The sequence below is a fragment of the Pelobates fuscus genome, chromosome 5 (assembly GCF_036172605.1).
Source record: "Pelobates fuscus isolate aPelFus1 chromosome 5, aPelFus1.pri, whole genome shotgun sequence".
Lineage (NCBI taxonomy): Eukaryota > Metazoa > Chordata > Amphibia > Anura > Pelobatidae > Pelobates > Pelobates fuscus.
In genome coordinates, this window is record NC_086321.1 from 194,119,563 (window position 1) to 194,143,681 (window position 24,119).

The following is a 24,119-nucleotide window of genomic DNA, read 5'->3' on the forward strand; positions in this document are numbered from 1 at the left end:
AGTTTTATCTCTTAGAATCTAACATTTCATAGGGGGGACTGATGTGGAATTATTAAAAATCTTTATTGTACTTGTATTGAATTATTGTACTAACTCCATTTTAACTTTATACTGTGACTTCGTCCTCCATTTTGTCCTCCTAACCTGACTTCTTCAATCCTCCATTTTGTCCTCATGACTTAACTTGTTCATTTTAAAACTACATTACGTGACTGAACTTCTCAACCCAATTAATACAGTAGACAAAGACCGTGTTTCCTTCAAGGACAAGTACCAGGAGGTGCTGGCTACTCCTTAAGACTTGCTGGCTACTCCTTAGAGCTTGTAAGATAGTACAGTTTGAAGGCCACAGAACACAGTAGTAATGAAATGTTCTATTCATAAGAGACCTTGCACCTGGACATAAAGCCTGATATCATTGACCGTGTAAAATGACGCTTAGGACCCCCTTGTCCCCCACCCGTGTCCAGAATAATCCCACCTCTGATGGGTGGGCACGGGACTAACCTCTTAATTTTACGAACCAATAGGTAAGACACTAACCCCGTCACTTAACAATTAATCCAATTGATGATGTTTATTTGCTGATATTCTAATAATCAATGATGACGCAAAATGCCTCTTAAAAGGGCCTGCGCGCCCGCTTTTTCTTCACTTGCCAATAAACTTTCTCGAAGTTATTTTAACCTGAACCTCGTGTGTCAGACTTAATTACTTCAGCGTATATACGCAATTTAATTTTATTGATTTGGACAGGAACAGATAGACATTTGAACATTTTGGTTTACTTTCAAAAAGTACCATAACACAACCACTTACCGATGTCCCTCGGCGCTGGGTCAGGCTCCGCCCATGCTCCTCCCCTGCTGACAGCTGGTAGGGGAGACCTAATGCGCAGGTCCATGAGGACGTCCAGCGTCAGATAACGGACCAAAAGTACGTTTGTATTCTGGAAGCGCCCCCAGTGGCTGTCTGGTAGAGGGCCACAGAGAGCAGACTTTGAGCTGCAATGTAAACATTGCAGTTTCTCTGAAACTGCAATTTTTACATTGCAGCACTAAAGGCAAATGGGTCACATCACCCAGACTACTTCAATTAGCTGAAGTAGTCTGGGTGCCTACAGTGTCCCTGTAACAAACATGCCAACATGTAAATTAATTCTATCTGAAACCAGGCGGGGTCTAACCTGCAAACTGAACAGTTGTATGTTCACAGGGCTCCCGTTGTATTTGCCAATTTCTTTAAAATACTCCTGAATATCACGCTTGCACACACATCTTTGTGCACTACCCAGGTTGGGAGTGCTTTTGTGAATATTGTGACTCCTTACACAAGAGATTTGGAGATGGCTTGATTTGAACCGGGGAGAGGCAGGCGTTCTCCTTGTCCTTGCGTTGAAAGGGAAACCGCTGAACTCCTGCCTTCCCCTGCCCCGGACCGATAATCCCAGTCCACTCCCGGGAGGCAACCCAGCTGTTTGGGAAGCATGAACCGATGTTGAACAAAAAACTTGTAAACTCAGAGACATGTATCATGGCAGATACCACGTGCTCCCCCAAGTGCCGTGCTGAGCAGCCAGACTTTGCAACCAAGCTGGACAGCATATTCAATGCTTTCTGGAGGAACCTGGCACTCCAACAGCGTCACGCGCCTCCAAATCGAGTGCACATTTACCTCTGGGGTTGCCCACATGTTCCCATCACAGCCACACGGATCTCACAGCAAAAAGAACTAGAAAATTGGGGCGGAGAAAACAATGTCCCCCATCCAATCCTACACATTTGAAGCCAGAAGCAGTGAGGCTACGCCGCAAGAGATTGGAGACTCACCCCCGATCCGGCTGCGGCATACATCAACTATCCCAGTGAGCTTGACTCAACACCACAATGGATGATCTTGTGAACCTCTGTAGGCCTACCTCGCTTGCATGACCATGCCTTCTACCTTCAACCAGGTGGGCTACACGGCCTGATATCGGGACTATCATGGCTGGACTATGTTTCAATAACAGGGTGTCAGCTGACCTCGGAGGTAGCTTGTATCAACTCTAGCATTATCTACATCAACATTATGCCTGACTTACCTACATGCTGAACTGGAAAAAAGTTTTTTTATTTTTGTTCATTATTCTTGAATGTGGGACTTGCAACTAGTGTACCTGGGGAGCCTCGTGGGGTTCTCACTACTTCACTCTCAGTGCATGTAACTCCCATTATTAACGTCAAGTTGCCTATAATGTCCTGTCGCTTCCAACTCAAGAACATAGCGCGCATCCGCCCATATCTAACGCCGTACGCGGCTAAGATATTGGTTCATGCTGTTGTTCTTTCTCGCCTCGACTACTGCAATCCCCTTCTGACCGGTCTTACATGTTCCCAGCTTGCACTGCTGCAGTCTGTAATGAACGCGGCTGCGAGGCTTATTTTCCTGTCCGGTCGCACCTCCCACGTCTCCACGCTCTGTCAGTCCCTGCATTGGCTTCCAGTTAGATATAGGGCCCAATTCAAAATTCTGGCACTTGCTTACAAATCCCTACATAATGCTGCTCCAACATACCTATCCTCCCTCATACACAAGTATGTCCCGTCGAGACCCCTGCGCTCATCCCAAGACCTATGCCTATCCTCTGCCCGGATCCCCACCTCTGACGCTCGCCTTCAAGACTTCTCTAGGGCTGCACCTATTCTGTGGAACTCACTTCCCTCCTCAATCAGACTTTCACCCAGCCTCCACTCCTTCAAAAAATCTTTGAAAACTCACTTCTTCGTTAAAGCGTATCAATTAAACTGTCAGCAGGCTTCTCATCCCCCACCCCATGACTCCTTTCCTGCAACTGTCAAAAATGACCTACCAAGCACTTAATAAACCCTGCTCTAACAAACTATTTAATTCCCCTACTTTAACCCGTTTGTGTCACTATACCCCACTCCCTCTAGCATGTAAGCTCATTGAGCAGGGCCCTCAACCCCCTCTGTTCCTGTACGTCCAGTGGTCTGATCTCAATTATGTGTCTGTTAGTCCACCCATTGTACAGCGCTACGGAATTTGTTGGCGCTATATAAATAATAAAATAATAATAATAATAATCCCTAACATGCGCTATGCTATTCCTGTCTCAATTCTCCATATCTAAAAATGTGCAGATTTTTGCAATACACTTTATCTTGCAAGTTATGCTACACAATTGATGTATGTATATACAGTGCCATGTGTGTTCCTTATTATACACGTCGTAAATAAATAAATAGATTTAAAAATAGAAAAGATGGTTATTTTACATTAGTAAATGTCTAGCAGAAAGTGGTTTGTGACACTGGCAGGATGGAACAAGTCATTCAAAGCATTTGGGGTATTACAGAAGATGGGGTAAATACATTGCAGTTTTAAAATTGCAGTTGCAGGCAATATACAGATTGAGGATTTATATTGCCCAAATGTGTAAATAGTGTAAAACAAATATTAAAGACTAACAAACAGAGTTGTAGGCGTGTCACCAAGAGACAGCCTGAACCTGCAGGTGTAACAGAGACAAGAGCATGCTCCAAACATGAGACAGCCCACACCTGATAAGGCTGATTAACCTGCTCTACAAGTTAATCACCTGAATGGCAAATAGTGAGAGGCAGGGATAAACTGCCAACAGAGAAAACATGAAGGTGAGAGACAGTACATGAAATGGAATATAGCACGAAATAGTCTACCAAGAGATATTTAAATTGGCTTACCGAGAAAATAATCAGCGCTCGAAAGACACCTAGGAAACGAGCAAGGAGAGCCTATATTGACTGAAACTGTACATAGGTCACATGCATGTTTGCTTTGATTAAACTATGTCAGTTTACGACCTTTACAGATAACACGGTCAGCAGTACAGATTGCCACAATGAACTAACCAGAGGCTGACAATTCTTAGAAGCTTTAGGACTACCTCAAAAATAAGAACTCTATCAGTGATTGTTAACAAGGAAGCCTCATGCTCGGAGACCACCAAAATGGGTTTGGAAGAAACCATTCTTATGCTCCTGATTGCGAAAAATGCTATCAACTTCCTGCCATTCTGCTTTTTGAAACACATGCATAATCAGACTATGATTACTTCAACGCTGATCCTGATGTTCACAGATACAGTCATAGCAGGTGAGTTTAATGGGATATCTGAAACCCAAATCATGCTCTTAACTTGCATAGTATTTTACCCAGGTTAACTATAGAGAGTACATAGTTCTGCACAGGGGATTTGCATACGCAAATACTACACACCACAGACAGACATCTCAAATTCACAAGGTAGAAAACCTTTCTACCACAAAAAGTTTAACTCACCATAGAATGCAATACACAAAAATAATTTGGAAAAGCATATACAGATACTAATAAACTACAAACAGCTATATATCTGCTTTTGATCAAACTTTCTATCATAAAAATATCCCGCAGATTATAAGTACCAGCTATAAATCCATACCTATTAAAATTTAGAAATACTACTGAGTGAATTGAATGTAGCCAATTAACCCCTTAAGGACACATGACATGTGTAACATATCATGATTCCCTTTTATTCCAGAAGTTTGGTCCTTAAGGGGTTAAAGCTGAAAGAATAAAATTACACTTTATATTGTTAAATCTATACAAAGGTTAAGACACGCTGCATACAATCAAGATCAAACATTTATTTTAAAACACCCACCAAATGCCTCTAAGCAATTTAGACACATGCTCAAGGATATATGTACACTTAGTATTCAACTCACAGAGCTTTGAATATGTATATTACAACTATCATGCTCATTCACAAACTCAAATCAAAGGTAAGCCATAAAGGGAAACACTATTAATGTCCACTGGTAAATCAGTGTTGGTTTCATGTTTACCTACAAACGTAAGCCCAACAATACTTAATGCTAAAGCTTATATGTAATTCTATATTTCAAAGTGAAATGCAGGATCGGCATACACTAAAGCCCTTCAACAGATGTAAATAGAATCCCATGCATAAACTCAATTTAATCAACAGTAATATAACAGCCATATGCCTATCCTATTTGATTATACTTAATCTTTAACCTGACATACATGTTCCAGAGATATATCCCATTCAGATTTATAAGTACAGCATCAAATCAAAAGGTCAAAAATGAAAAAATATCACAGTAAATATAATCATATAATCTACCTCACGAAGTAGCTACAAATTAAGAAAAAAAAACAAAAAAACAAGATGTTTGATGGTGTTTTTGAAACAAAAACAAAACTAGAATAAACATTAGACATAGTGCATCAAATAATTATTTTTAGCGGTACAATAGGTGGAATAAGAGACAAGTTGGACGCACAGGAACAAAGGAGGGTGAGGGCCCTGCTCAGACGAGCTTACATTCTCGTGGGAGTGGGGTAAAGTGATATAAGAGGTAAGGATACATTCTTTCCTTTGGGATATGACAGTACGCTTATATTTTTTATGATTACGGACAAAGACGGGAATTAATTTTCAGGCTTAAGTGTTCGTGTGCATTACAACACTCTTAAATAACGTAATCACAGTTACACTTTTGCCGTGTCAAAATTCCACCTGCCTTTGGCACATTTGATGTTTAAACCTATGCTTGGTACTGTGCGTAAAGATCGATCTGCAATTAAAGGGACACTATAGGCACCCTTGTTAGTTTAACCTTGCAATGTAAAACATTGCTGTTCTGCAATGCAGGGTTTTACCTTAAAGGACCACTATAGGCACCCAGATGACTTCAGCTCTGACGTCGATGGAGGAGGAAAGGTCACCAGTGCCGATGGTTAATTAACCATTTATTCACGGCGGATTGGGGCCCTAGTCACCTAAACCGTGACTAAGGATCTATAGTGTTCCTTTAAGTGGATGTCACTCTGGCAGCCACTAGCGGTGCTTGCTATGAAATACAACTCTACTATTTCTAATAGATGGGCTCCTAGAGGCAATATTTTGCCCCTGTATGCGCACTAGCCTCCCAATGTTTCCTTATGGGAAAACATTGGAATGGCTGAGTTCAACAGTCTTAAACTAACCTGCTAATTTGGCACTATAGCGGTAGGAATACACCAATATGTTGTAGAACTAAAACTCCCACGATGCTTTGCATGTCTTTAGAATGGCAAAGCATCATGGAAGCTGTAGTTTTAATACTTCTGGGGATCTACCTTTTGGGCACCCTTGACTTACAGGTTGGACAACAGGTTTCCCTCCAGACACTAATTTTAAACGAAAAATTTGAAGATGATTTGCAATGGAGGGCTAGCGGGGAGGCAGGGTGTAGTTTGCCCATTGGGTCACTAGTATAGAGAGGTTTGTGGGCTGCTGCCTCACATCACATGTATTCTTGTATTCCAGTCATTGCAGTATTAGTATAAATAATATAATACAAAATGAGTAGAGGCAGTGAGTAGAATGTGATATAACAAAGTGCTAGTTTAGCCTCAAGTTGGACAATTTGTTTGTAGTTCCCACTAGGCCTAACATGACCAGGCTTCTCCCTGATGCTCTGACTGACTTATAATTAATACGCTTTAAAATACAACTCTGGCATGAAATATTATAAATAGACCTACATGATTCATCAATTACATATTGCAATTGCTCTAACATTTTCAAAGTCACAAAAAAGAGTTAACAGATGCCTACAACATGACACACAAGTAAGCACATCCTCAGATTAATTTTCTTTAAATGTATTCCATCTTCCAAATGCAATTACAAGATGCAAAATGACTGCATTTCACAAGAGTTGTATGATCACTCCTCAGTTGTGAAGTTTGATGTACCATTTCTGGGAACATCAGAAATACTTTCTAGAATAAACACAGAATGAGTATATCATTAAACACAATTGTGTGCCAACAGAACCCAAAATATCAATGATGTGAACAGCATCGCTGCAAACCCTCCTCCTATTGGCCATCTCCACATTCATACCTCCCAATGTTGGACATATGAGATATATACATATATACACACACGTTTTAAATTCCAAACCTCTACTACTAGTCAGGCGTTAAATATTACTCACCACTGAAAACCTAGAGGTACCATGGCACACACACCAGGGGTGAAATACTACTTGTCAGTGGCGAATATATATATATACCGTATATAGTTTGTCATGTTTTTCAGTTGTTGGGTTACTACTATTACTGGCTTTTACAAAGCACCAACATATTCTACAGCACATTACAATAGTATAAAGGGGGAAAGGGAATAGCAGCAAATGAGAAACTATTAAAAATGTTGACAGGAACAAACTTAAAGTTGTATGAAAGCTTTAAGATTGGCAAACTCTCCGATAAAATGACAACCTTTACACCAATTTTCATTTTATATATTCCACTGGTTAATCCTGCACCATAATTTCCCTCTTTATTTACACAAAAAAAAGCTAAACTGGTATATTTACTTGTACTACAAAAAATTACCTTTCTTACTTAAAACTCAAGAAATGTGCTTTAGTAGAGAGCCTTTCATAGTTATTGAATGTATGGATAATAAAACTTATCATGAGCACATTACATAACATTAGTACTTACTAAAGGCGGTTTTAAACACACTCCACATATTTTCTTTGTTTTGTATACAAAACCAAACCACATATTGCAATATGATCTCCTGGCGTGTTAAATAGAAACTGTAGCTCAAACCGTTCTCTCTTTTACAGAAAAAAAGAAGGGAAAAACAATACAAAACAATACACGCAGCTCCATGAACAGATTACTATTTGTTTCCATGTCCTGATAGAGCTTAAAGGTATACTACCACTGTTACCTGTTAAACACGAAGGGGATTAATCACTAAACACCCAACCTGGTGAAATAAAAACCAAATGGCAATGTTTAGGCTAAAATACCCACGATATGGTTAAAGCAGGGTTGGAGAATTATGTTTCAAGTTGGCTATTGGTGCTTACAATTGCAACTGAGTTTTTATTTCACTACTATTTTGTGTTTAACGAATAAACCAACAGTGCTGTTCTCCCAAACGGATGAAAACTAGCATTTACAAGCATTTTTTGTCAATATTCTTCCATTCACATACCACATAACTCCACTTTTTAGCAGCCTTGCCCAATACCAACCCACCCTTACTGCTGTCAGAATGTTTATCAAGTACCATTGACATAATGACAACACATACCTGCCACTTCAGACTTTAATAGGGTACAAATAACATAAGTAATGTAAGTACAGCGACTACCAAAGGTCAAGAAAAAAACATAGAACAATAGCCTACTCACCAAATAGCAAGACTTGTGTAGAAAATTGGGACAGAACAGGTGACTAGGATGAAATATTTAACTTATCATAGGTTGTAATTTATTTTTCTTCTACAGTTTGCAGGTTGCTTTTTTTTTTTTTTTTTTTTTTTTTTTCTTTTTTTTTTTCAATTTATGTTTTTCTTGGTGTTTTATGTATGACATCGATAAACATATTATATAGTGTGAATATAGTAGTATAAAATGACAATGCAGCAATATATATATAAAATGCAGTAGTACAGTCGACAACATTTGAATAAGCATTGAATAATATGACTAAGATGCGACCTGCATTAATGTGCCTAATGCCAATACCCACTGGCACCTTGCTCTTTGCTCTGCAGTTTAGTCTCGTATGTCTCTAAACGGTTTGTCTATCTGCAGCGTTTTATTTGTAGAGTTCCGTACGCTGTTCCTGGGTATTGGGGTCAGTCTCTTAATAACGGCGTCTTGTGGCCTGTCTGGTTTGCGGTTGGGTCGCGTGGAGTTCTCCGTCTCTGCTGTTGGTTCTGTGGGAAGTGGGGTACCTGGGTGTTGCGGTTTCCCCCCATCAATGAGCTTCAAAAAGCCGTCTGGGTCTCCCTTTGAAGTAAGTGTGTTGCTTTCTCCGTTAATATCTGTGATTAGGGATCCGTCCATACCCCAGCGGTACTTGATAGCGGCTTCTCTCAGTTTTCGGGCTATGGGTGCCAACTTTCTTTTTTCCGCTAAAGCCGAGAATGGTGTATCTGGGAATATCGCCACTCTGTGTCCTGCATGTTGCACCGTTCCCAGCTCCCTGGATCGGGTCAGTATGGCGGCTTTTGCGGAGGTGTCACGTGTGACTATTATGATGTCTCTGGGTGCCTCTTTGGGTGCCGCCGCTGATTTGCGCACCCTAAATATTGCGGTGATCAGAGTGCCTGTCGGAGCAGGGTTAATGCTCATGGTTGCTATGAGGTCTTGGGTGTAGGTCAGGAGCTGCGCATCATTTACTGTCTCAGGTACACCTCTAAGGCGCAGGTTTTTTATCCTGTGCCTTGCCTCCAAGGTGGTCACTGTGCGTTTTAGGTCTTGTACCTGGGTTGTAAGATCCTTTTGAGCCTGTTCCATAGCGCAGATTTTGTTGTTACTGGATGCCTCTCTGTGTTCCAGGCCTTGGACCGCACGGCACACATCTACCACTTCCGTTTGGACCCTTTGGAGGTCCTCTCTCCATATTTGACGCATTTCTACCAACAGCCTCCTGATATCCCCCTTTGTGGCTGGGGTCCCGTCGTCCCCGGAGTCTGGCGTTGTGGATCGCCCTTCCGATCGGGGTGAGGGGATTTCCTCCTCCTCAGCTGAGGATTCTGATGTACAGCAGGCCGCAGGCGCCATCTTGGTTCTCTGGGGGGGAGTAAATGCTTGCCGTATATCAGGTTGTCTTGGTGTAGGCATGCCCTGAGACTTCTTGTGCTTCTTCCCCATATTCTCTCTGTGGTGGGGATATCTTTTCCAGCCGGATTCGTGTTGAATTTCTCTCGTTTTTTGCAGTTTTGTCTATATTCCGAGCGGAGCCCTGCATGAAGACGTCCGCTCGGTTTAGTCGCTGGCCACGCCCCCCCCTGCAGGTTGCTTTTTTTTTTTTTTTATCAATGCCTAATTTTTTATTTTTGTAACGTAGTTAAGCTCCAATTTGGAAATACAAGCTAGGGATCGTAGGATCCTGATTAGTATCTCGCTAGGTCATGCTAGCCAGGTGGCAGGTTACACATATATAACAAAATGAAAAACAAAACATTAGTTACTTGTGCTAAGTACATGCTATCTTCAGTATGCGCGCAGGTCTGGCTAGTTTAGCGTTAGTGGTACTGGTCGGGCAAGTTAAGCTATGCACAAGTTACAACATTTTTAAACCATGTGAGCACAGGTGTTTTGTCAAATTTCGTCGTGGGAATACATAGAAATTTCAGGCTTTAAAACAGTAATAAGGTAGTTGAAACACGCTAGGCTTGGCAGATTTAAGATTGGTCTAGTAGACTAATAGACATGCCTCTGGATAACTGTCGTTTAACACATCTAAGTCGGCATACTTGCAGGGCCATTGTAAATAACGTAACAAAAATCCTCGTGTGGACATGGAGACGCGTGTTAAGGTCACTAGTAATAAAAGATTTCTGTAGGCGTAAGTTTATCCACTAGGGGGCTGCAGAGCGACAGGCTTAAATTTTGTGTATAGAATAAGCAGTAAGATAGGGAGCTTATAGTGTCGAACACAGCGTTTTTCAATTATACACATTTAAAATATGCAGTAAACAGGGTGCAGTAATGTTAACCACAAAAACAAATTGGGCGAGTCAGTGATTGCAATATTTGGGAGGTCAGCATGAACTGTACCAGGGGTGCAAGGTAGTCCTTAGACCGTGCACAATGGCATATCAGGCTGCCAATTTGGTGCCAGTGTCCCCATTTACCCGATACCAGAGTTCGGTAGGCTTTCGGTGTAGGTCTGTGGGCCGTCCGTGCCTATCAGTGTAGGGGTTACCCCCTGCGCTGCGGCTGTGCGGTTCCGGCTGTGCGCCATCGCTGGGTTTCGGTTACCCTCTTGTCTGTGTGTGGCTTGGACGTGCTGGGGCTGGGCAGGCATTTGTCCTGGGGCTGTCTCCGCCGCTTGTGGTCGCTTGGGAAGGAGAGTGCTGGTGCCTGAGGGGCGATTCAACGCTACCTGTTGCCTCGCTCTCTGCCTTCGTCCCCTTCTGGAGGCTGCCCTCGGGGCTCGCTGTGGGTGCTTATATAGTTGCCGCCTTGTAGCTGGTCGGACCCATAGTGCTAGTGCCTGGACCGCTTGGTTAAAGGGCCGAATCTTGTGCCGGAGTTGTGACCATAAACCAGAGCAGAGGCGGTCAAAAAACTCCTGGGTACTTTTAGGTGGGGTGGCAAGGGTATTGCTTTTACCTTGTGCTTCCCCTTTTCTCCTTACTGCCGTTTGCATGTCATCGCTGTGTCGCGGCTGTAGCAGGCCACGTGTAGAGACACTGAGCTTCTCCGCCATCTTGGGCGCCGCCCTTCTGCTTGGAAGGTCAGTGGCGTCTGCTATGCTGGCTTGCCTAGCCGTGTCCCGTGTTGGTGGGGACCGGGATATCCCCCACCGGTCCAAAGGGGGGGGGGAAGTGGCGTGCAAGTGTCTCCTCTTCAGCCTGAGAACCGGGAGAGCGGCCGTCTCTCCACGGCTCCCACCCGTGCAGGCCGCGGGTTGAGAAAGTGGCTTTTCCGCGGCGGGGAGCCCCGGGAAGGGTGTCCCCGTGTTCAGCATTCCCTCCTGGATGCGAGGGTGATTGTCCGCTGCCGGCACGATCCGGTGGTCGGGCGCAGTGCCCCGAATCAAGGCTTCAGTGCCGGGAGCTCCCGCCATGAGCGTCCGGCTTGCTCGGCTGGTAAGCTCCGCCCCCCTGCAGGTTGCTTTTTAATTCACCAAAACTCAATATTTAGTCCATACACTACCGGTTCCTAGTGCCGTGGTGGGCACACAGGGCTGTGCAAAATGTTTCCCCGGTGCTAGCACTATAGCACCGGGAACCTTACACCTTAATCTCCCCTGCCAGGTCTGCAGGACCGAAGGGGAAATCAGAGATCTTCCTCACCGGCTCGCTAGCACTGAGCAGCGCTGGGCTAATCTAACCTGCAGCTCCGCCGGGCTCTAATCTCGCAAGCTCAGAGCTTTGCCGTGGTTACCATGGCAACACCCCGAATTTTGCAAGAGTGAACTCAGCTCTCATCACGTGGACCACCAGGGTTTAGTACTGTCCCCCTCCTAAGCAGGGAGGAGGATATGAAAATTATAAAAAAAAACAAAAAAAAAACCACATACATATTTATCTGCCCTCCTACCTCCAAAGACCCATAATAACTCCTCTCATATACACACACACTGCACCCCTCACAGAACACTGCCCCCCATGCACACACACAGAGCCCCTCATACACACTACCCACCCCACACTGTATCCCTCATACACACATGCTGCCCCCATACACACACTGTATCCCTCATGCACACTACCCCACACACACAGTACTGCAGCTCTCTCAGACACACACACTACATCCCACACAAACACTGCATCATTTTCAAACACAATGCACCCCCGTACACACACTGCACCCTTCACATGCACTACTGCACCTATCCTCTAATACAGCTCATATCTATGGTAAGTTTCAGATCCCAGGTAAGTTGTCAAATTGTTCTTAACCCCTTAAGGACCAAACTTCTGGAATAAAAGGGAATCATGACGTGTCAGACATGTCATGTGTCCTTAAGGGGTTAAACAGTTTGACTACTTAATCTGGGAGGGCACTATGGCACTGATGGCACCATAACCACCATAGAGTGCTGTTGTGGTTATTGTGCCTGGATTGATTCTTTAAATAATCTACCAGTGCACCTCCCACGATTAGGTTCTGGATCAACCCCTGACTGGGACCCATTTCTGCTGAACAGGGGCTCAGCATATGCCACAGCGCTGTACATATATACAACCTAGGAATTTGTTTTCACTTGGGGCGCCTTGGAATATTAATGAAATATTGAGGATACCTTGAAACTAAAAAAAAGTTTGCGAACCGCTGCCATAGACCCTTACTTCACACACAGATAAGCTAGTTCATTTGTAAAGCATTGACTTCCTGTTAAGTTTTTTTTTTTAATAAAAGATACATAGTACAAACAGGAAAAACCCCAGCAATTTATAAACGAATGCCCATTCAACCTCTCCTAAATGCATCAACTGTCTTGTGAAGAGGGAGACACAAAGCTTTATTTGTACAATATATAATTACATATCCCTGACCCATATATACTAGTAACAATATGCTTTGATGAATTTCCAGTGCACCCTTGTGATTTTGTTTAAAAGCTTTTATCATAATAAATATGAGATTGCAACTCTTCAGAGCTTCATTGATAAATCCGAATATATACAGCCATAAGAGAACAAGTTCATAACCTGGCACTGGTTTGCATACTTTGGGACATGTGCAAAACACCATATGCTTTAGAAAGAAAAGGCAGTTCCCTGGTGCAATTATTGGTTACGTGCATTGAAGATCATGTGCTGGTGAAGATGTAACTTACCCCCTATACTTCTGTTTCAGAGTAATTGTCACCCAAAATTTATTAAATAGGGGAGGGTGTCTGGCAGCCAACCTTGATGGCCGCATAGCTTGAGGGCTCCCGTGCATCCACAGGCAATCAAGCACCTGCAAACAGTATCACAGCTCACAAACAACAGCTGCAACTATCAATGTCCAGGCTGTGAGTCCATCATGTAACTCTCTGCCATGGAAGCTGGAGACCCTGAACAGCGCAAGTCTGCCCGGCGGCCATCTTGCGCGGCCTGTGAAGATCAGGATGCCGTGAACATGTCGGAGACGTTTTTGGCAATAAAATATGGGGCGAGTGTTAGCCTTTTACAGGCATCAAATTACCCTGATCACACCAACGCAGGGATGTAATCACCTATAGGGTCTGAGTTAACCGTTCAGCCCTTGAGGAGTGCAGACCTTTCCTAACGCTACCCTTCATATTATATACTTAAAGCTAGATGAGGGTTCCCTAGGAAACAATGCTCAATGCCCAATTATTGACTGACTCACCCTGCCTGGAGCACATTACACTCCACAGTGCTTAAGGGGGAGACTAACCACAAGTGGGGAAAGGTCCGATCCAGAATGACAAATTACGTGACCGGAGAGGGGAGAGCGTCAGGCATTGGGTAGCGGGGATTTGTCCTAAAAAGCTAAAGGATGTTGAATAAGTTAATGTTTGAAAGTACTGTGCACAAATGTGCAGTGGAATGTAACAGTGAGATGCCGACCCTGACTGGTGAACCTGTTTTCGCCAAACAGAGGGGGCACACACCCAGAGATGATCTGGCAAATAATAAAACCAGATTATTTTGTTATTGTTTATGTTTACTATGTTTGAACTTTCCTGCTTTCTCTATGCTGAACCTATCCTACACTTGAATTATCTCTACCCCCAGACTAGTACACGACAGCCGCCCACCGCGTCGCCATAGAGGAGGGCAAAAGGCCCTACTCCAGACCTGTTACACACTATATCCCAAGTGGACGCTGCAAAGTCCCTCACCGCGTCGCCATAGAGGAGGGCAAAAGGCCCTACTCCAGACCTGTTACACACTATATCCCAAGTGGACGCTGCAAAGTCCCTCATTACGAAGACAAACCTCAATACACAATATCATAACATTGAAGGTACTATCATTCAATGTCAAAGTACTAAATTCCCCAAACAAACGCAGATTGCTCCTGACAGATGTAAAAGCTAAAAAAGTTGATATTGCACTACTGCTGGAGACACACCTCCCCAGGTGGCTCCCGTGAGATTAACTGACAAGACATACACAACAGTATATGAGGCAACAACGATGCACAAGCGAGCGGGGGTAGCAATCCTGGTTCACAAACGGAGCCTACTCCAAATAACTGTCACCCCGGCTAATCCAGAAGGGCAATACCTTTACATCGAAGGCCCCATCTAGAATACTAGAATACACATCCTCAACGTATAAGCATGCCACCAAGGAGCCAGATTCAATGTTCTGGGCAAATCTAGAGACACTGGTTTCCGGTGTGGGGGGGAGGTGTGCTTATGGTAGTGTTATGGGCAAATGCAAATATTACAAGTTTTAGAATGAAATGTTGTATTTCTTAAACTGTGTACTTTGTCTTTAAAAAACTTTGAAAACTGACAAGGTGTTAGAAATGGAACATATTGTTTTTCATAGATGTTTCTTTAAGCAATAACCTCAGTGCATAATATGTTTGCGCCATTTTGTCCCAGACGAATTACAATAACAATAATGCATAAACAAGCTTCAAGGCTATTCTACGACTCTTTCAGTACACAATATACTGTGGTAACCCCAAGTTAATGGAACTTCCCCAAATCCGGGAATCTCCCACGACTGTGCACTTACGTCTTAGTATAAACAACAGATAAGCTTTTCAGACTTTAAGATGCCATCTTGAACTAAGTCAGGAAAATTTCTATGACGTATACACCCTTTAGTTATGGCCTTGTATCTTTGCCAAATTAATGGAGGTCCTAAATTGATTTAAAGTAGACAAGTAACTTTCATATATGAACTATGGTGACTCTAAAATGACGACACTTAAGGTATAAATAGGTGTACTTTTAAAATGTTAAGAAACAGAGGAGAGACTTGGAGACAGACGCTGCTCCATCTTAAAATGACTGAGAGGCTGACATGATGACATGTTCAGAAGGGTATGTTAACCTATTAATGATATTTGCAAGCATTTAATTTCATCTTATAAACTCTGCTATAATGGATTTGATATGTCTATATTTATATTTTTTATATAATAAATATCTAAAAGACAAAATCTATTGCTTCCAAGACAATCCTTATTTTATATTGTATTCTCAATTATTTATATATGTAAATAGAGGATCTCTTACTAACTATATAAAATTATGGCTAAGATATCTGTATGGTTAGCCCTACTAAGTTCTATGCTTTAAGACATTATAGTGGTAAATAAGGGAACCGCCAGCGGTTACAGTAGGGGAAGATTTTAACACGGTAACATGTCCGCGGGCTGACCGTAGCTCAAAACCAGGCACCGTGAGGTCGCAGAGACGATGGGGAAAAGACAAATTGCAACGCACACGGGACTACTAGACGTATGGAGACTACAGCACCGGACACAAGAGGCTTTACATTCTATTCAACGCCCCCTAACACATACTCTAAAATAGACAATATATTCCTAAATGGGACAATTCACTCAGAAATAAACAGCATTACCTGGTTAGATCATAAGGACATAACGGTCACCCGTGGCAAGCTCCAATACAACTCAAACTGGACATGGAAACTTAACACCAACCTCCTAAAAGATGATAACTATCTAAGACACGACCCGAACGGCTCTGAGAATATTTCGAGGTCAACATACACTCAGACACGAACCCCACTATGATATGGGCAGCCCACAAGTCTCATCCGTGGACACTTTATAAAAATAGCCACACATAAGAAGCAGACCAAAACAAAATTACTACTGGAGTTGCATTAGCTCTACGGAAAGCTGAGCAACAACATAAAACCAATCCAACTAACACTAAACAGAGAACTTAACATACTCAATAAAAGAACTCTCACTTGAAGATGTAGCCCGTTCGATCTTATTGTCCAAACGATTATTCTATATGAAATAGACACCCTCCTAGCCTGACTATAGCAACCAAGAACGGGACGCAAACCTGTAACCAAAATACACAGCGAAACCAAAAATTTAGTTACTACACCAGATGCTATTAATGAGGTGTTCAAAACATACTAATCGGGCCAATACAACCACTCACCCCACATTACAAACGACAATTTAACATATACCACGGACCAACATAAGTTCCTCTCAGAACTGACCATACCAAGGGTGACGGGTGAGGAGGCAGCAACACTGAGGGGCCCAATCACACAAGAGGAGGTGAAGATGGCCATAGAGTCTCTTAAGGAAAACAAAGCCCCGGGACCGGACGGCTTCAACATAAGCTACTACAAACGATTTAGGGACGAATTAGCCCAACACCTCACAACTCTATGTAGTCACTTCATGCAGGAAGGAAAACATGACATGGCCAACATCATACTGCTACCAAAACCTGGAAAAGACGATACCCTAGCCCCAAGAGTGCCTTCTCTTGCACTCTTATTAGATGCAGAGAAGGCATTTGACAAGATGCTATTCAACCCGCTCCAATTTCAGGGGTTCCCAGAACCTTTTGTGACAGCAATAAAGGCCTTTTATACAGACTTATGAGCCCAGACACTCATAACAGGAGCAACAAGAACCCCATTCTCCTTGTGTAACGGGACCAGACGGGGTGCCCCTTATCCCCATTTTTGTTTGCACTGACGTTAGAGCCACTTTTAAAAGCTATCAGACAGCACCCCAGTATCCAGGGGGTGGAAGTAATGGGAAAACCATTTACAGTGTCGGCCTAGGCTGATGATGTACTTCTAACCCTCCAGAACCCATTAGAATCCCTACATCACTTAACAACACTACTAGACCATTTCAGATATTTGGCAGACTACAAAGTTAACTACAATAAATCGGTGGTCATGCCCTTTCACCTGACAAGCCCGGACAGGGTACTCATCCGCAGCCAATACCACTACAAAATAAACACGGAGGAATTTATGTATATAGGCATTCGCTTAACAGCGGACCCCAATACCTTGTTTGCTCACAGTTATACACCCCCATGTTCCAAACACTAGAGAGTTAAGCAGATAGACCTATTTCCTGGTTGGGGTGCATACATTCAACTCAAATGAACATCCTACCATGACTACTATTTTTATTTCAATCACTACCAGCGAGGGTTACCCAGGGAGACCTAGCGGGAATACAGAGGGCAATTGATAAATTTATATGGCAAAATAAACGCCCAAGATTAGCTCGCAGCCTCTTGTACTGCCCAAAACTAATAGGGGGATTACCCCACCTCTATCAGTATTATCTGGCGGCACACAGATTATACAGTGGCACACACCTCCCGATAGAAGATGCTGGGTAGACTTGGAATCCCTGATGACGGGGATGGATCTTCCCAAGTTCTACATATGGGTTTCAAGGAACTAACAAGCCATCCTGAGAATCCCAAATCCAGCTATCCTCAACTCCATACAATTATAGGATCAATCAAAACAGAAATACTCCCTGAGCGACCTCCCGTCTCCTATGACTCCGGTGTTTAGGAACAGAGCTTTCCCGCCAGGAATAAGGGCTAGATATTATAGAGTGATAGAGACAACGGGATTACAAAGATATGTTCATCTAAATGTAAATCATCAGCATATAGTCACTTACGAACATTTGAACACTCTAGTCCCACTCAAAACGCGCAATAACTTTCGATACTTACAAATTTGGGACTTTGCACAAAGCACAGAAGTTAGCGCAGTGGCTTCAGCACAAATTACCTTCTTTAAAACTGTGTTTTAATGAAACCACACAAACGAAACTAATTACATTACTTTACAACCACATTAGCACAGCAACCGATAAAGAAGGGGCACTATGCTATGCTGACCAATGAGACCCCGATCTGGGTGAGATGTTGGAGGGCACAGATTGGCAAGAGATCTGGGAGGCGTGTGCAAAAACAACAATATGTGTAACGCTCCAAGTGCAGTCCTATAAAACACTATTCAATGGTATACAACCCCAGTAAAGCAATACCAGATGAAACTGAGCTCCACAGATGCATGTTGGCACCTGCGTGTCGGAAAGAGCACATACATATATACATATGTGGTGGGAATGCTGGCGTGAAATTGTGGAATGAAGTTTACAGATCCGACTGAGGAAAATAACTTTGGACCCTTGGGCAATCCTGCTGTCTAGATCCACAGAAGGCCTGAACAAACACAAACAAAATCTCCTTCGCATGATCATCTTAGCGGCCGGTAGAGCACTGGCACAAAAATAGTCCTGTTCAGAAATCCCCCAAATAGCCCTGGTCATAGCATAATTCTGAGACAACTACCTTATGGACAAGCTAACAGCGCAAGTCCGAAACACACTGAATACTTTTAATAAGGTATGGAACCTCTGGGAACAATACAACACCTACAGTATCACTGAGAACGGGAGCGGGACACGCTCTGGCGGCAAAGGCGACAATCTAACCAGCTATCTACCACACTAACTTCTGGGAAACATATATACAAAAAAAATGCTCAAAAACCCCAAAGAGAGGCAGCGGCACCTCCACTAGGAGGGTTTCTGGTCAAGGCTAAGGTACAGGATACAAGCTTACGCTGACTCACTTCTTACGATACAGCAGATCCTGGACTCAGCTCCTTTGGAGATCGACTATCTTCTTGTTTTTTTCCTAGCTCTTCTCTTTGGCTTTACTTTCCTATACTCTCTCACTTTTCACTTGCCCTCTCAAGTTACACGTTATAAACACCTGGCGGACGGCGAAAATGGTACTGTTTAAGTTAAGCACTGCTGTTGGCCCTTTCGGTAGCCCTTGCGAGCCGCAGGCGCAACACGCTGCCAACTGTTAAAATTCTGTAAATCCACGATATATAATTTCTTTTTTTTTTATCATAGACCATTGTTCTACTGTATTAGGTGTGGAACTGTAAATGTTGATAGGACCATGATTAAGCCAGAATGCCATTGTATAAAAAAAAACGAACAAAAAAAAAACCTTGACAGAGTGAACAAGCCAATCACCATTGTATGATGTGTTTCATGTATTAACTACATACTATTCCTCTCTGTACCATTCATACAACGTTCTATTTACCGAAGTGTGGCTTTTGCATAAGCCGTAAAGGGTTGAAATGACACAGTTTATGTCACTGACAAAATAAAGAATAAAAAAAAAATAATAATTAAAAATAATATTAGCTACTACAGATAAGAATTACACGTGATCATTTAATTTTTCTAAGGCAATCATCAGCAAAAATATAGACTAAATCTAAGATTCAGTTTATACTTGCAACGTACAGCTCTTGATGAAGCACTCTACTTGTGAAAGGCATCCAGTGGTGTCAGTTCCTTCCCCCTCTGTCATCTAAGTTTAAAAGGGACACTATAGTCACCAGAAGCGCTACAGCTTAATGTAGTGGGTACTGGTGACTACAGCCTGTCCTTGCAGACTTTTCAATGTAAGTGCTGACTTTTCACAGAAAATGCAGTGTTTACATTGGTGCCTAATAACACCTCTGTGACAGTCACTGAGGCGGCAACTAGAGGTGCTTCCTAATCCAGTGCTGCACTGTGTAGCAACTATGTTCAGCGTCTCCACGGTCAGCATAGGGCCACTGAACTTCCCCCATAGAGATGCATTGATTCAATGCATCTCTATGGAAGATGCGGATTGGTGGAGCTTGGTGTTTTACCACGCACGTGCAATACCCTCCCAATGCTTTACCACTGGAATAGAATAAGAATTCCTTATTTTATACTGTCATTGTCCCCATCACATTTGCAGCAATCTATATGCTTTACCAGCACCTGTATAATATGACTTTTTATTTATATATTTTTTGCAGGTTACTTGCTCTTTGTCTGGTTTACAGGATGGCCACTGTCTAATGGGTTTGAACTGGTGTCCCTGAGATTCCTTTGCTTTCTGAATGAGACATACTGGTGTGTCTCCCTGCTTCTCCCGTGGGCATCCATCAATGAAGAATTGGTTCACATGTACTTACACAGATGGGGGAATCTTGCTGGAAGTGCACAAACTCTCTTTCTGCAAGCTTGTCTTATTAGTCTGACAAGTTGGCTGGTTGCAGCCTCCTATGGATTTAATTGTTTCAGAGGTTTATCTTTCAAGGTAGCAGAATGTGACCTTCAGATCTGGCGCTGTCTCTTCACATACCTCCACGAGGCACCAAACTTTAACTTGCTCATCCCATTCACTGGTGTGGTACTTGGTGGCACACTGTCCTACACCATTTTTGTATACAACCATTATGCCCCATTTAAAGTAGAAATTGGAGAAAAACATTACAAATTATCTATGAAAGCTCTGCTGTTCAGCATAGTGGTTGTAGGCTCTTTCTGGGTTCTCCCGCCAGTTTTAGCAGTTAGCTCACTTTCTACACTGTCACTGGACACCCTGATTGGCATATTTAGAATCCATAATCTAGAACAACTGAGCACAGTCCACACTGAGACTATTAATGAAAGTAAGGACCTGGAAAACTATCAGATACAGACACATGCTGTGCAAATAACAAAAAACAACAAGTGGGAAGAGCCTTGGACTCTGCAAATAATCTAAAGATTAAACATTATCCAGGTGATTACAAGTTAAAAAAAAAAAAAAAAAGACCAGAAACAAAGGACAATATGGACACAGGCTAACCTGACAGTAGGACTTAATAAAATGTTTGGAAGTGTGCAGATAGTATGAGACCGTGACCATCACAGCTGAGAGAGGTATGATAGAATAGAGGAAAAAGAGAGTGGAAGAGATGATAAATAAAATATAGAAGCAACTATATAAATTGATCAGTAGGTTATGACAAGATCATGACAAAGGCCGTTGTAGCGGTCAAAGCGTAGCTGCTGTGTTCACGCTGGGTACTGCTTGAATACTTATTCTTTATTGTTAATATCTGTACTGGTTTGGGAAAAGACGGATTTGGTGCACCCTGTGTAGTAGGTGCTGTTCCTCTTACTTTAGATTCAAGCATAGTGTTCAGCATGACAGGGGAGAAGCATGATATGGATTGTTTGGCTACGTTACCTACCTGCTGCTCATCTTCATCATCTGCATCAGGATCTTGACACAATGTCTGTGGGTAGAGAGGTAAATTAGGCCAAGAGGAGCAACAGCACACGTGGATATTTACAATCATGTAGTTAGTATGCGTCCAACCTTGCATTGTAAAACGGCTTGGATGACAGTACACAAATTCTCCAACTGTGAAGGCTCTCTTATACAAAGCTCCTTTACTTCTTTCAGAAGGTGGTTCAAAGTGTCCAGGATAGACATGACCACTGCACGTTCTTTATCGTGTAGTGCCCCATGCAGGCAAGGAGGGATTAGGAGAGAGAGGAGACACAACAGGGCTAGAGAGAAAAAAGGGTACAGCAAGTAAGCAACAAAAATGTGAAAATCACAATTAAATGCGTGTAAACAGAAGTTGAGAAACAGAGGGCTGGAAAAGGAGCAGATGCAGAAGAGGTGAGAAACAATGACTCTGGAATACTAATTTATAGCATGCTCACAAAATAAATGAAGTATTATCAGGGCAAGGTCTCCTGCCATGGTTTATGAAAATCTCCAGAACACCGAATACAAAATTTAACATTAAGAATATTTTATATCCCATGATTTCAAATATATTACATTTGGGTTTATGTTTAGTGTTCTTTAAATCTTAGGTATGCCTATGAGATAGTGGGACTTATAGGCAGCCGATGCTATCTTTAATTAAGCCCCTTTCCTTTAGTGATATGCCAGCAGAGGAGCCAGGGAGACAGAATTTAAATTCTCACTCACAAACACACTTGTATTTGAAAATCTTTTATTGCTCACAGTTGAAATGCAAGAAATTAGAATTAATTTTGAATTGCACTGCTTAAAGGTTATTTGGCAACAGTCTTTTTGTAAGGTTAACATTATATTTAAAAAGTATAGTCCTCTCACATCATACATTTCCATCATTCTCTACTATCACTCTTTTCTAGCAGCCAGTTCCTTACTTTTCTTATTTTATGTAGCTAGACAATCATTTGGTTATATACTCTCACCTGCTGTGTTGGCTTCACTTGGGTTCTTCTTACACACATTATTCATGGAACGTACTAACTGCCCCAAAGCGTCATATGCTGCCTTCCGGACTCCGGTATAAGGAGACTGAGGGTGGAAAACATTTAGCAGGTTGCAAAAATATGACATTCTCACATAAAGGAGGCAAGAGAGAATTCATGTCTCACCCATTCTGCCATATTGTTGTTAGATGATTGCAGGGCAGCCATTAGCAGCTACTTGTTTTTCTAATGATGCAGCAGTACATTGACAGGGTCAAATTCAGACCCCTTAATTTACTCACACTCTTGTGTATTTCAATATGGTGAATGCTAATTAAAATAAATTGATTTAAGAGGGTTTCTCTAAAATGAAAATAAAAAAAAAAGGCAAAGGGCCCACTTAAAAGAAGAGATGTTGTATTCGGATTGCAAGTAAATAATAATCTACATCTTTTCTAACAATAAATAATTACAATGACTGGTAACAAAAATCTATACAGTGTATAGATGGAATTGCATTACCTATCTTGCCATACATGTATTCCAGTTGAAATAACTTAGAGATGGTATATAAATCATTTTTGTAAATATGAATTTATGTTAACACACAAAGTTAAATCATTATGGTAGCATGTGAAAGTATCACTTATGCATAAAGGTGAAATGGTAACTTTAGGAGTAATAGGATTCATCAGCAACGTTTGAAAATGAATTGGTGTTTAATTAAAGCACCAGGACTAGTTCAAGTATGGATTTAAATGTTATAATATTTTATTGGTGCAAGCCAATGTGCCATATATTCTAGTGAAAGGCAAGTCAGGAAAGAAAAACTAAAGCACAAACAGCAATATCCATTTACATTCAACACAAAATTTAATCTTGTGGTCCAAGATCACAAAAAAAACGTAAACAATGCTTAGACGTACCAACACTTGTGCTAAGCTTGCAGTTGCAATAATCATTTTTATTGTTGTACTCTAGCAGTGCTAAATACTGTTATATATTGAATTAGTACAGTAAAAAAGTTGCTAGCAGAAAAGATGGCCAGTCGGATTTATATTTTAGAGACTGTTGCCCTATATAAAAAAGGACATGTCATTTAATTTTGCCTGACCTAAGACTTTAGTTTGAAAGCAAAGCCAAAGAATTGGGAGCAGTATTTTTCTATGATAATGGTGAATATGTTATCAAGGTCCAAAATACAGTAGCCAAGATATCATCATGAAACTAAATATTTAGCTTGATTCACCCCACAACCCAAATCAGTGCACTAACAGATCAAACATATGAAAGCCTAGAAAAACACTCAGTAAGAGCTGATTACATTTAAGTTAAATGTCTATGTATGCAAACAGACTAAATTTGACATTTATAACAAAAGATAAAAGCTGCCATAAGTTTCCTTCCCAGGACTTGAATTCTAATTGTATTCCAATTAGATGGAATTAAGAAGCAGTTGTGACATATTTTTGATTTCAAGTGTGTCATTTTCTTCTCTGGCATCTCTCACTGCCCACTTTACCTAAAATCAGG

General features: G+C 42.0%; 2 protein-coding genes across 4 annotated transcripts in view; one reads left to right on the forward strand and one right to left on the reverse strand.

Annotated features, from left to right (window-relative positions):
* The window catches only part of IPO4 (importin 4), a 126,078-nt gene that overhangs the window by 42,859 nt on the left and 59,100 nt on the right, over positions 1 to 24,119 (reverse strand). For all 3 annotated transcript variants that reach the window (XM_063454922.1, XM_063454921.1, XM_063454923.1), the window contains exons 22-24: positions 22,587 to 22,692; positions 21,709 to 21,902; positions 21,581 to 21,625 (exon numbers count right to left, since the gene is read on the reverse strand). In XM_063454922.1, coding sequence (XP_063310992.1) covers positions 21,581 to 21,625; positions 21,709 to 21,902; positions 22,587 to 22,692 — 345 coding nt within the window. The remainder of the gene's footprint in view (positions 1 to 21,580; positions 21,626 to 21,708; positions 21,903 to 22,586; positions 22,693 to 24,119) is intronic.
* LOC134611250 (uncharacterized) lies at positions 3,545 to 21,416 on the forward strand. Its single transcript, XM_063454924.1, has 2 exons — positions 3,545 to 4,137; positions 20,375 to 21,416. Exons 1-2 carry the CDS (start codon positions 3,993 to 3,995, stop codon positions 21,106 to 21,108), a joined length of 879 nt encoding a protein of 292 aa, XP_063310994.1. The 5' UTR covers positions 3,545 to 3,992; the 3' UTR covers positions 21,109 to 21,416.